We start from the raw sequence: 14,363 nt of genomic DNA, 5'->3' as shown, positions 1-14,363 counted from the left end.
AGCTTATTTTCTTTTTGAGACCCTCTGCTCTACCGTCAACCCCTTTTACATCCTAATCTACTTGTTTCCTTTGCACACACCTTTTTATTCATTCAGGGGATCTGGATTTTTTACTTTGGCCAGCACTTATTGCTGATCCTTAATTGCCCTTGAGAAGATGGTGATGAATTGAAATCTTGAACTGTTGCCACCAAGTTCATGTAGGTACACTCACCTACTGTTAAGGAGGGAGTTTCAGGATTTTGAGCCAGCGACACTGAAGGAATAGTGATATTGTTTGCAATTTTGGAGCTAGGTCTTGGTCCTCCACTTTTTTTCATGGATTTGGGCCAGTTTTCAAATGTGTCCTGGTTCACAGCATCTGAGAAGTGATCCATAAATTGCATGAGGAAAAGTTGAAGAGATTAAATTCCAAATGACATTCTCAGTTCCCTGCCTGCACCCCCAACCCCAACCCACACCATGCCATTACAAAGTATTTCCCCATCTACACCCCCTGGCTCCCTCACTCTAAGCAATTGCATTTCTGTGTCATTTGCCCACTGTATGTTATTTGGCACAATGAAAGTTACAATGTTTAAAAGGGTCTTTTAAAAATAAGCAACCATTCATTTATTACTTTCCATTTACTACAAGCCAATAGGAGTGTTAATCATCCATATCCTTTACAGTATTTAAAGCAGGAACTGCAAGAATGTGAACCACCTTAAACTTGTAAATGAACATCGTGCAGAACTGGAGCTGTCAAACAATGTTTTCACTGTTTTAATACTCCAGTGGAAACCCTGGCTCTCAAACTAGAATGCATAATGAGACTGGGCCATGCTAAGTCTTGTTTAACGCTGTGGCCAGACTTCAGGACACATACTGATATAAAATTATCATTGTATGTTTATTGAATACATTAGTTTTTTAATAAAATAAACTTTCATTGATCAAAAATAATCAATATATTGAAATTTCTTCAAAGTAATCTGCAGTGATAACATACGTGAATAGTTTGATAATAAATACTAAATACAATAGAATTACAAGGTGGAAAATAGAAACTGGAAGCTCATCATGATAATGATATGTTATATGACTGATTTTCAACCTAACTCAAAAGTATAATAATAGCCCTCATGCTTATGTCAGCTGACAAAGTGAAATAGCAAGCACTGATTTTTTTTAAAAATCAGTGATTTTTTCACAATTATTTGACATCTTGACTGTTGATTGGCAGCTTTGATATATCCAAGGAGTTTATGAACTTTTAATACACAATTCCAAAGGCCACCTGATCTCTTTCACAGGGTATCTGACAGTTCACCCAGGCCTCAGTAATTCTAATTCAAATTTCTGCTATGTAGCATATTAGGCAGGAAACTTTCACGTCTTTATGCTGTCATGTCAGCAGCCAAGCCCGTCTTCTCCAAAAATACGGTTCCATCCTGACAGACAGACTTTACTTTCTTGAGGTCTTAATTACCATTCAACATCTGTCATCTACTTCATCATATGATCTCTTCCAGACTTGCCAGAACTATTTTCAAGGTACTCATTCAGTAGTAGCCAACTTCTGCTATCTGTTTAAATTCAATGCTCTTCCTGGTGTTGCTGCGTCTGTTCATCACAACTCAGTCTGCAATCAGCCTCAATGCCTGGCCGCACAAACAAACAAAGCTTGTTTGATCTGCTGTCTTTGTTCCCACAAGCAAAACAGTTTCAAAGAAAACAAGACATTCTTTAGCAACGTGTTCCAGTTCATGGCTCCAAACCAAAATTGAATAATCAATGTTTATTCCAATGTAAGAGAATTTTATTTCCTTAGACTGTCCTCATGTTGGAAAATTATTAAGTAAAATTCACAAACCCAGGCAAAATATTGAATGAAAATAATTAAAAGTTGATTTTGCATTTTTCAACATGTACTACAATGGTTACCATTTGCAGAGTTGTTAAGAATGGTAAGTAAAATGGTACTAGCTCATAGTTGCATGGGATAAAAGGGCACAACTATTGTCTAAGTATACATTGATCTTAATTGTTAAACACCACCTTGGATTGGTATCAATACTTTAAGTGAATTAGAAAGGAAAAGTAATTACTTTGCAATATTTGTTTGTAGACTCCTTTTCACTAATTGTTTTTGCAGGTTCAGCTTTGATGGCATTGATGCAGATAGCGAAGGAGAAGAAGTTTCAGATAGGTCTCAGGGCTCATGCACTCCAAAATCTCCAAACTCTGTTGCATTATTTGCCAGCAGTGGAGATGAACTGGATTCTTTTGAGATTCACCAGGAAACTGAGATAACCATCAAGGAATCGCAATTGAGGCCTTCATCCAATGGTTTATTGCCAAAGGTACTAGAACAGACTTTATTAGTTAGGAGGAAAACCAATGCAATTGTGTAATCTGGGCAACATTGTAAGCAGATGTCCCAAGGGAGTATAATCTCTACTCCAGCTGGCAATGCAACCGCATGCTATTGGCAACTTCAGCTAAAGGTTTTGCGGCTAAATAATGCTGATTTATTTCTAGAAGGCTGTAACACATGACATCAATCAGGAACTTAAAATTAGCTGTTTGATCAAAACAGGAAGCCCTATTTTACACAGAAATGTCTTATATGCACATATGTTTGACTTTATTATGTTTTGCAAGATGGTAGCACTTTGAAGTTGGAGAGCAGACCAAAATAAAAGCAGTTAACTAACAGATTTTAAACTATTGTTCATGCCATTCCATCTGGCATTAAATTTATTCAACAGTCACAGGAAAAAGTCTTAGAATTATTCATTTTCAAAACAAATGTTGGATTTGGGCCCTTTAAAATTGGGCCCATTTAAATTGATAGTATCAGGGATGGCATGGTGGCTCAGTGGTTAGCACTGCTGCCTCAAGCACCAGGGGCCTGGGTTTGATTGCAGCCTCGGGCAATTGTCTGTGTGGAGTTTGCACGTTCTTCCCGTGTCTGCATGGGTTTCTTCCGGGTGCTCCGGTTTCCTCCCACAAACCAGAAATGTGCAGGTTAGGTGAGTTGGCAATGCTAAATTTTCCGTGGTGTTCAGGGATGTGTAGGTTAGTTGAATTAAGTTAGGGGCAAATCTAGTGTAGGGGAATGGGTCTGGGTGGGATACTCTTCGGAGGGTCGGTGTGGACATGTTGGGTCAAAGGGCCTGTTTCTACACTGTAAGGATTCTAAAACAAAATCCAGCTGTAAAACATTTAACTCTCCTATAATGAATGTTCCAGCAACAAGTGTGGACTAGAAACGGTCTGTGATTGAAGGAGCAGCTTTTTACGCTTTTACACATTGGGCAACATTTTCTCATTGGTCACTCCCATGATTAAATTTGCCTGGCAATTTTGAAGGTTTCTGGGATGAAATTTCACACTGTCTGCTATAGTTTGAACGCTGGTGGTATATGTGTCAAGACCGTTCACAATCTTGTGTGTCTCAAAAGATTCATATTCATTCTTCTAAAATTCGGAGACAGACACAAATTACTCAACCTCTCATCAACTTTCTCACTCAAGATACCAACCTAGTTAACCTTTTTTATACAGACTCCGATACAAGTATATCATTCCTTAAGTGTGTAAGTTAAACATTTTCACACAATTCCATGAATTCTCTCATTAAAAGCAAGTACAATTGTTACTTCATGTCTTTATTCCTGTAGTCAAAAGCAATGTAATTAAAGCCAACATGCTATTTTTTTTAAATTGCTTGTTCTATCTGCATACTCTGTGTTTTTTGTACAAGTACACCCAAGGTCTCTGAGCTCTCCACTTGGTCAGCTGAATGTGGTCTCAATACCGAAGAGGTTTGACGTCATCCAAGACAAAGTAACAACTTGACTGGTACTCCATAAACCACATTAAACATTCACTTGTTCCACCACTGATGCACAATGACTGCAGTGTCTACCATCTATAAGTTGCAATGCAGAAAATCACCAAGACTGCTTTGACAGTACTTTACAAATCAACAACCTCTGCCACCTAGATGGTCAGTAGATGTGTGGGACACTACCACATGCAAATTTCCCTGCAAACCACAAGTCCATCCTGACTTGAAAATATATAATCCCTTCTCAGTCATAGTCATAGAGTCATATAGCAGGGAAAAATGTACATCCACAAACTCCATCAACAAATACATCGACCTGGACCCAATATACCAACCACTACAGCGGACAGCTGAAACTGACAACCGGAAGCGGCAGGGACAGACCACTATAAACACCGGAGGAAACATCAAAGAAGCGCTTTGCAGGAGTCTCCCAAGCACTGATGATGTTGCCTAGCCAGGGGACGAAACGTTTGCAACAAAAACTTCCAGCTCGGCGAACAGAACCACAACAACAAGCACCCGAGCTACAAATCTTCGCACAAACTTTGAGTCCCACCTGCCTGCGCTTGGCCTATATCTCTCCAAACCTTTCCTATTCATGACCTCATTCAAAGGTCTTTTAAATGTTGTAACTGCACCTGCATCCACCACTTTCTCTGGCAGTTCATTTCACACACGAACCACCCTCTATGTAAAAAGAAAGTTGCCCTTTATGTCCTTTTTAAATCGTTCTCTTCTCACCTTAAAAATATGCCCCCTCGTTTTAAACTCATACACCTTGGGAAAAGACCCCTGCCATTCACCTTATCTATACTCCTCATGATTTTATACACCTCAATAAGGTCACCCATCAACCTTCAACGCTCCAGTGAAAAAAGTGCCAGTTTTTCCAGTTTTTATATCTCAAACTCTGCGTTACTGGTAACATCCTGGTAAATCTTTTCTAAACTCTCTCCAGTTTAATAATATCTGTCCAACAACAGGGTGACCAGAACTGCACACATTACTCTTGAAGAAGCCCCACCAATGTCCTGTACAACCTCTACATAACCCAGTATTTCCAACAAAACTCATCTCCAAACTCCAAGATCTAGGACTCTTCTCTACCCTGTGCAACTTTATGAGTTTGTCGATTTAATAATTTTGCTTGCTTCAAAGAAAATGCACAGTTTCTCTTTTTGGAGTTTTGGTATTAAGTAATGCTTAAAATAGCTTCTGCCACACTTGTGTGCGTTGTCAAGAAAATCATCCTTTTCCATTAGTGAAATGAAAGCTAGTTTATTATGTTTACACTTGAAATAAAAATATCTTGTATTGGATCTAGAATGTAATATTTTATATGGTTTCCATTTGTTCTTGAAAGGAGTCTGAAGATACTGGAATTCGGCTGAGATCATACTCCCTTTCCTCTCCTAAAGTCTCTCAAAGCAAATCTCGATTCATAAGGGATTTTGGCATGTTTGATTCTACAAATGAAGGTTTGTTTCAACAGAAGAGCAAAATAACTTTGAGTAGTAAAATTTTGATTTTGCTTAAAAAAAAGACTAAATATATGTCATTAGTTAAAAATGATATCTACTTTGTCATCATATGGAAAGCATCACCATTTTAGTTTATCTACAGTATAAATTTGCTTTCATGACTGGATTATTACATTATAAAACTGCCTGAATGAGCACTGTCCTTTTTAAATACATTCTTAGTACTGTGACCGATTTTAGCTTAACACTAGGACATGAAATATGCAGATAAATGAGCTGTTACAGTAGTGTGCTACCCCAGATTGTTTTCCTGTCAAATCTGAACTTGGTTTTCCAAGTTCTTTGCATTCCTAAATGGACGTTATCTCCCACCCAGTATACAAACTTACCCCGTTTAAAGGAGAAGGTTTAAAATGGATATTTATGTCTTGTGGTATCCTCCTATCAGCTGATTCACATTGCCATTTGTTGTTTGTCAGAATGTTGCAGGATGATATATCAGCAAAGGCAATGAGAATCTATAAATTATTAATTAGTGAGGCTCCTTTCTTCATTGAACTTTAGCATGCACAAAAATTATTTTAATTCAATATTTATGAGATTTAGAGTAACCAGATTTGTAATACCTTATTACTAGACATAAATAAGCCTCAAAACACATTTCTTATCTGTACTACCCTAAGTTGGATTATTATTGATTTATTTACTAATTATATTGGAGTTGACTCTATCTCCATTCTCAACATGGTGATGAATACAGTGTGCTTGTTTACTTCACAGTATCTGTAACATACACAGTGAGGGCTCCTCATGAGACATCATTGACACATCTAAACTTTTGTAGATAGCCAGAAAGCTATTAACAGACGCAAAAGATTAAGTTGAATGCACTACATTATTTATAAAACAGGTAAAATATAATAAAAATGAGTAACGTGATACTGAAATGCAAAAATGTGCATTAACCATCCTAATTTCATTTGTGATCTATAGTTTTCCCTCTTACTTATCCATTATGCTATACATACAGATGATATATTGTAGAACTAGAGATTAGGCGTATCAATGAATGAACACCCAAATAGATGTTGTTCTTTTGGTCATTATGATGAGTCTGTCCCTGCTCTGTAGATGGTGTTTTCAGCAGTGGACGATCCCTTCTTCAAGCACTGTCACTGTCTAAATCAGTTTCTCTGCTACACCATGGTAGTAAGTACCACTCATAATCAGATAATGCTGTCACAATTCTGCATGAAAGTGCATTTGCTACCCTTTTATGTCTCTGTGTCTTGTTGCTAAATGGACAATTTTTAATTCAATGTTGCTTGAATTGGAATCAAACCAATTGATTGCAGTGTGGTGTTAAATTGTCTCTGTATATGTTTTGTAAAACTTGGTGTTTGCTATTACTTGATTAGTTTTATGTAAACTAATGTTAAAATTTAGAAAACGCTTGGAAATAACAAGTGATAAATCCTCTTCATAACTATGTGGTAGGTAATACAAGTTGCACTGAAAACGAGCACTTCAGACTACATAATGTGTAGAATTTTCCAGTAATGTGCTCAGCAGTGTGAATGAAATAAGCCAGAGCATGCATCCCATTTTAAGTCATCTGCCCAACAATTCCTTGCCCTGACTTTTGTCATCCAGTAGGCTCTTGAGTAGCTGTCTTCATCTGCAATTAAATGTTTATTTCATTTTCATTAGTTTGCATGTATATCGTCCTCTCCTATTACCTTGCTTTATTTCAAACTAGTATTCTGACCAAACTACTTCTTTACTGATAATGTCTTCAATAGGATCACCTTTAGGATCAAGTTTATTTTTATTCAGTTTTGTGACTGGGGATTCAACCTGTAAATGTTTCTCTATTGCTCTGGAGTTTGAAGGTACCTCCAGTGCCTTGATAACCAAAACTAAAAACAGTCTTACCAGAGCATGACAGATACTGGGGCATGAAAATGGCATGAATGCATGCCTCGTAACTTTCAATGTAAGCATTAAAAATATTCCCGTTTCTCTTGCTGAAGTTTAATGATGGGAATGGCAAGTTAATTTCATTGTATTACAACAATTTCCTTCATGAGAAATATTGCATCATTATCTAGCATGTAATAACTACTGCATTGGTGCCATCTTGATTCCAGGTGATTGCTAAAATTATTTTTTATAATGTAATGAAAATTTGCTATTCTGTTGTTGCTGATAGTGACTCCTATATTTTAATAGGATCTTTGCAAAGATGCCATCAAGTAACATGATGGCAAAGATGGCCTGTCAAGTGGTGTTGGTGTGATGTGATCCTGATTAATATTAGACTTTTGTTAGAGAGCTGATCTCAATCATACTTGTAGTAGGTAGCTGCTAAGTAAAAACCAGGGGCCCAGCTTTAACTGCTTTTCCTTGGCTTATATTGTGTTGGGATGAATACATTTAATATAATGTGATTCACAAAGTCTCTCTGACCTTCCTGCTTTCTCACAGTGTCCAAATATTAGTATGTTCTTTCTTTTTGGAGCACACAGGCAGGAAGGAAGTGCAGATGCAGATCAGGTCCAATTATATCAATTATACCATTGGAATTAAATTAACAATTTCAATGTGAGAACTGAGCTGAGTGGGAGTGGGATCATGGATCAAAGGTGGATCAAGAGATAAGTCGTAAAATTTTATTCTAGGTATCTGTGTGAGGTATGAAGAGTCCTGAGCAAGTCCCGGGCCTCTCTTGTACTAGGCTACTCCCTTCATGATCTATGTGAAATCCAGCCACCCTCCTGTTCTCAACGCTCCCAGTAGTGGTGAGCCCTTCTTTCTAAATCCTTACCTAACACCCGTCCTCCCCTCACAAGCTACTGGGGACTGTTCTTGCTGCCAGACGCACAATCCCATGTGCCAGGTAGTGGATCCAGCTGGTTGTGAGACAAGGCTTTGCGCGTATTTATTCAATGAAGCCTCTTCGTTCAGATTAGCAAGGCCTCTACTTCCGTGAATTGCAGTTTCACATCTTCCTTCCCTTGTTCCCCCTTTCCCCTCCTCGCTCCCATGAAGATGACAGCCTATGGTGGGAATTTTCCTGGCCCTGTGGAAGCAGAGAAACTGGGAGACTTGCAGACATCCCCATTGGGATTGCTGCATGATGTTGCCCTGCCTCCAGGTGCATTTCCAATGGGATGTCATGGAACTGGGCAATCAATCTGGGCCACAGTTTCTGATGCCAATGGAACTTTCTAGCCGTTGTATGATTCCTTTTCAGAGGCTGGCAGTGGGCTGCCTTTTGATAGGAGCTCAGGGTCAGCAGAGTCAGTCTATTTGCAATACCTCACCTGCAAGTCAAACCCATGGCCAAAATCATTCCTACATTGGGAATCCACCCTCCACACTGAGCACCCCTACAGCTCTGGACCTTTATTTCTAAATAATCCAAGATAGCGTCTATTTTGAGGCACCCAGTGCTTAACGACATTACCTCAACAGCACCCGGCTCTTCCAGTGGAGCTGCTGGCAGACCAGCACTGCAGGCTGTCTCACTGGGTCTCCCTCACAATTGTCCCACCCACTGTTCTTAAATGGATAGAAGGCTTGGAAAATGGCAATGAGGAGTCTGCTTCACAAGAGGTTCTGTTGCCAGATGTACTGCTAGAAAATATGCATTTGGATCTGAGTTTGGTCCTGAGAACAGAGTCTCCATAACCATAGGAAATTTCCTTGTGTAGTTGCTCATGTGAAATGATGGAAATTCATGAGGAATTATTCACTGGGTTTTACACATGTCCTGAAGGACCATGAGTAACATGGATGACCAAGGGTAGATTGGTTCTCTGTTTGTTTGTTCTCTGCCATTGGCATTGTTTGCTGTGGAAAGCTGAAGATGAGATAAGTCAATTTCTGCAGATGTTGAGAGTTTACTATATTGTGCTATTTCAGTTAAGAATGATTGTCACTCCTATTGTTACTAATGGATTTTGATGAGAGTAGTGAGCACAAGATTTTGCAATGAATGCGATGAACAAATGGAAAGGAACATAAAACAGGAATAGGCCATTAAACCCCTTGACCCTGTTCTGCCATTTATGATTATGGCTGATCTTTGGCCTAACTCCACATAACTGCCTTTGACCTATATCCCTTAATATGTTTGCTTAACACAAATTTATTTCTCAGTGAAGTTTACTGTTTCATCAGCAGTTCCCCAATGGCAAAGTATCCTGATCACGTGGAACTTCTGAAGCAATGATCATTATGAGCCCACTTCTCATAAAAATGTATATGAAATGAAGATGGTAACTCAGGTGATCTCAGTTGTGAAATTTTAGCAACTAGTGTTGTCATAAATGCCTTACTTTAGTGACAAGCTGATTGACAGGCAATGAGTGCTTGGTTGGGACAAATGTTCACTTGTTCTGATTTCCAGCATAGAGTCAAGTTCTCAGCTGAATTGATGTCACTTCTCAAACAAAGTGGTTCAATCCTTAGTCATTATCTCCACACACTGAAAATTAAGAAGATGTTGTATTTTGATGTTTTGCAGCTGAAGTAAAATATTTGAAGTCAGCATGAACAGTGACAGCAGCAGAATATAGCAAAGGAGAGTGAACCTGGGGTTGAACAACAGCAGCAGGATAAATACCTAAGGACTGGGGTCAGTCAGGCTGAACCTGGGAATAAACAGTGGCAGCAAGATAAATACCAGGATAAATAATAGAGATTTGGTTAAGAGCAGGACAAGATTGGCAGCTTAATATTCTTGGATTTAGATGTTTCTGGCATGATAGACTGGGATATAAAAGAGGTGATGGAATTGCACTGCTGATTAAGAAGAACGTCATTGCTAAACTGAGGGAGGACATCTTGGAGCGAGACCATATGGGTAGAGTTCAAGTTACTAGGAAGAGTGCAGTCACTTCGGGATTGTACTATAGGCATCCCAACAGCCAGCGGGTGATAAAGGAGCAGATACTTCAAAAGACTATTGAAAAATGTGAAAACAACAGGCCTGTTGTAATGATTTTAATTTCCTCTGTATTGACTGGGACTCGCTAAGTGCAAGAGGTTTGGTATGGGAGGACATTTGTTAAGTGTGTCCAGGACAATATATAAATAGTCCAACTTGTGAATGGGTCATGCTAGAGCTGGTATTGAGGAATGAGCCTGGCCAGGCGATCAATGTTTGAGTGAGGAGCATTTCTTAGTAGAATTTGGTTGTAAATTTCTTGATTTTCTGAATCCTTTCAAATCTGATCACTTGACTTCCGGCATAATTTCTGTCTATCCCAGATAAGTATGGTGACATCTGCTTTGAAGACTCACAAGACACAAGTCTCCTTTCATTATACTAATGCCTGATGCTATAGATTTTTGTGGTCTCAGTCCAATTTTTATTAGATGTGGCCCACAGTACAACTTTGCACTAATGCTATTAAAATAAAAGGTGTGCTTTGGAGACTATGACACCAGTTTGGAGCCAAATAGAGGGAGGTTTAGCGTGTTGGAGGTCCATGGGAGTGTGAGCTGCTGAGGCTTTTGTGCTAGATCTGGAAAGTATTATAATTTTCTGGAATAAATAAAGTTTATTCTAATACCACGAAGTGCCTTTTTTTTAGAAAAGGCTGCATGCTAGAGTTTGAACATGGGGATACAAATTATATGTTCAATTTCAAATGTCTAAACAAGACTTGTGTTGTCTTGTTAGAAGCTTCTTTTGAAAGATATCTCATGAGTTCAGTTAAAGCTAGTTACTTCAAGGCAAATTTATTTTTCTAATTTTACTTTGTGTTGTAAACTTTTCTATATTGCTTTGTTTCAGAACAGCGAACTTTCAGCCTGCCTGAGCATCCGAAAGAAAAAAGGTACAGTAAAGTATAACACATATTAGCCTTGCTGGAGTTCAGTAATTGATCTCGTCCAGCGTAGTGAAGATACCAACTCTCAACTGCCTCTGGAGATGTTCAGAATCTAGATTGTAATACTTACAGGACTTCTGCAATAATGGAGAGGGCAGCCTACTCTGTGATTGTTGCACCTGAATCAGAAGCATGTTCAGAGTACTCTGCTGTGCATGACACACCAAAACAAGTAGCGGTAATGATCATAAGCTTATTGCTTAAATTCTAGTATAAACTTTAGTGGCATTTATCAACATGAGAAGACATCATGTTATAAGCTGTATAACAATTGGTGTTCATGACCTTCTTTCACTTCGATTATAAAGAATAAAACCAGAATGGAAAATGTTTCTGGGAGGTCTAGTGGAATGCTCCTTGAAAATTGAAAATTTTGCTTTAAACTTATTCACTCCTGGTTAACTTTAAGAACTGTGTTAGTTCACAATTGATACATTATGCAATTAGAAAAGGAAAAACAAAATGTTGTGCATTTCAGCAGAACAAACAGGATGTCATTTTCCAAATATTTGCTATAATAGTGAATCATCTCTGTCCAAATACTATGCTGTCCTCAGTCACAAAGGCATTTGAACTTCTCTCACCTAATTCAGCATTACTCTTTCAACTTTACAGAGTGGAATCTTATGAGCAACTGAAATATATAGGCTATAATGAGACATGTGACAGAATTGGATGAGGCAGTCATCTTAATATTAAGATCCTCTGGCGGCAGCTTCTCTGCTTTGCTCAAGCAGCATGGCGAGATTCTTGCCAGGGAGCGTCAAATTCTCAGTGGTTGCTCTTTATTGCTTGCTAATAGCCCAACCCCTCAGAAAGCCAGTGGCCCAGGACATTGGTCCCTTACCTGCGTGATGTGGATGTGAGTTCCTCAGCAGCTTCCCATCCGAATGTTCCTTTGCCGATTGAGCCCATTAGTGTTTTGACATTGCCATTGATGGAGGGGCCCAGTGGGTCAGCATTGCCAGTCGTTTCCTTATGCCCTGAATGGTCTATTCCTCTAAAGTCAAGGAGGTCTCCTCTGGGGGATATGCTGCCTTTTGCTGGAAGACACAAAAGGCAGAAGGCATCACGACCAGTCATAAGAAGTAGTGGCCAATTTAGTGCACTGACTGCTCAGAGACTGTCAGTGTTTCAGTGCTACTACAAAAAGTACTTAATTAGTTGCCGGGACATTGGTGTCTCTGTATCCTTGCAGAACCTGTCCCAATCCTCTGCAACCAGCGCATGTGTCCTCTTCTTGTAGAGAGTAAGGACTCTGTCATTCAGAATCCCACCCCTAATTAGAGAGTCATAGAGAGGTACAGCACGGAAACAGACCCTTCGCTCCAACTCGTCTATGCCAACCCAGTCTAGTCCCACCTGCCAGCACCCGGCCCATATCGCTCCAAACCCTTCCTATTCATATACCCATCCAGATGCCTTTCGAATGTTGCAATTGTACCAGCCTCCACCACTTCCTCCAGCAACTCATTCCATACACATAACCACCCTTTGTGTGAAATGATTGCCCCTTAAGTCTCTTTTATATCTTTACCCTCTCACCCTAAACCTATGCCCTCTAGTTCTGGACTCCCCCACCCCAGGGAAGCAACATTGTCTATTTATCCCATCCATTCCCCCCATGATTTTATAAACCTCCATAAGGTTACCCCGCAGCCTCCAACACTCCAGGGAAGCAGTCCTAGCCTATTCAGCTTCTTCTGATAGCTGAAATCTTCCAACCCTGGCAAAATCCTTGTAAGTCTTTTCTGAACCTTTTCAGGTTTCACAACATCCCTCCGATAGGAAGGAGTGTAGAATTGCACGCAATATTCCACAAGTGGTCGAACCAATGTCCTGTACAGCCGCAACATGACTTCCCAACTCCTATACTCAATACTTTGACCAATAAAGGAAAGTTTACCAAACATCGCCTTCACTATCCTACCTACCTGTTACCCCACTTTCAAGGAACTATGAACCTGCACTCCAAGGTCACTTTGTTCAGCAACACTCCCTAGGATGTTACCATTAAGTGTATAATCCATGCTAAGATTTGCTTTCCCAAAACGCAGCCTCTCGCATTTATCTAAGTTAAACTCCATCTGCCATTTCTCAGCCCATTGGCCCATCTGATCAAGATCACATTGTAATCTGAGGTAACCTTCTTCACTGTCCACTACACCTCCAATCTGCAAACTTACTAACTATACCTCTTATGCTCACATCCAAATCATTTATATAAATACCAAAATGTAGTGGACCTAGCACCCATCCTTGTGGCACTCCACTGGTCACAGGCCTCCAGTCTGAAAAACAACCCTCTACCACCACCCTCTGTCTTCTACCTTTGAGCCAGTTCTGTATCCAAATGGCTAGTCATCCTTGTATTCCATTTGATCTAACCTTGCTAATCAGTCTCCCATGGGGAACCTTGTCGAACGCCTTACTGAAGTCAATATAGATCACATCCACTGTCTGCCCTCATCAATCCTCTTTGTCACTTCTTCAAAAAACTCAATCAGCTTTTTGAGACATGATTTCCCAAACACAAAGCCATGTTGACTATTCCCTAACCAGTCCTTGCCTTTCCAAATACATGTACATCTTGTCCCTCAGGAGTCCTTCCAACAGCTTGTCCACCACCAACATCAGGCTCACTGGTCTATAGTTCCTTGGCTTGTCCTTATCATCCTTCATAAACAGTGGCACCACGTTAGCCAACCTCCAGTCTTCCGGCACCTCACCTGTGACTATCGATGCACATATCTCAGCACGGAGCCCAACAATCACTTCTCTAGCTTCCCACAGCGTTCTAGGGTACACTTGATCAGGTCCTGGGGATTTATCCACTTTTATGCATTTCAAGACATCCAGCACTTCCTCCTCTGTGATATGGACATTTTTCAAGATGTCACCATCTATTTCCCTACATTCAATATCTTCCATGTCCTTTTCCACAGTAAACACTGATGCAAAATATTTGTTTTGTATCTCCCTCATCTCCTGTGGCTCCACACAAAGGCCGCCTTGCTGATCTTTGAGGGGCCCTGTTCTCTCCCGAGCTACCCTTTTGTCCTTAATGAATTCGTAAAAACCCTTTGGATGCTCCTTAACTCTATTTGCCAAAGCTATCTCATGTCCCGTTTTTTCCCT

The 14,363-nt window shown here is 39.8% G+C and overlaps 1 protein-coding gene across 1 annotated transcript in view; it reads left to right on the top strand.

The window, feature by feature from the left end:
• The window catches only part of arhgef28a (Rho guanine nucleotide exchange factor (GEF) 28a), a 479,393-nt gene that overhangs the window by 245,813 nt on the left and 219,217 nt on the right, over positions 1 to 14,363 (top strand). The window contains exons 13-16 of the mRNA XM_043707577.1: positions 2,138 to 2,345; positions 5,205 to 5,319; positions 6,454 to 6,531; positions 11,129 to 11,171. Coding sequence (XP_043563512.1) covers positions 2,138 to 2,345; positions 5,205 to 5,319; positions 6,454 to 6,531; positions 11,129 to 11,171 — 444 coding nt within the window. The remainder of the gene's footprint in view (positions 1 to 2,137; positions 2,346 to 5,204; positions 5,320 to 6,453; positions 6,532 to 11,128; positions 11,172 to 14,363) is intronic.

This window comes from Chiloscyllium plagiosum, chromosome 2 (assembly GCF_004010195.1).
Source record: "Chiloscyllium plagiosum isolate BGI_BamShark_2017 chromosome 2, ASM401019v2, whole genome shotgun sequence".
Taxonomy (NCBI): Eukaryota; Metazoa; Chordata; class Chondrichthyes; order Orectolobiformes; family Hemiscylliidae; genus Chiloscyllium; species Chiloscyllium plagiosum.
The sequence above is the reverse complement of the archived record's forward strand: the minus strand, read 5'-3'. Positions and strand labels throughout refer to the sequence as shown.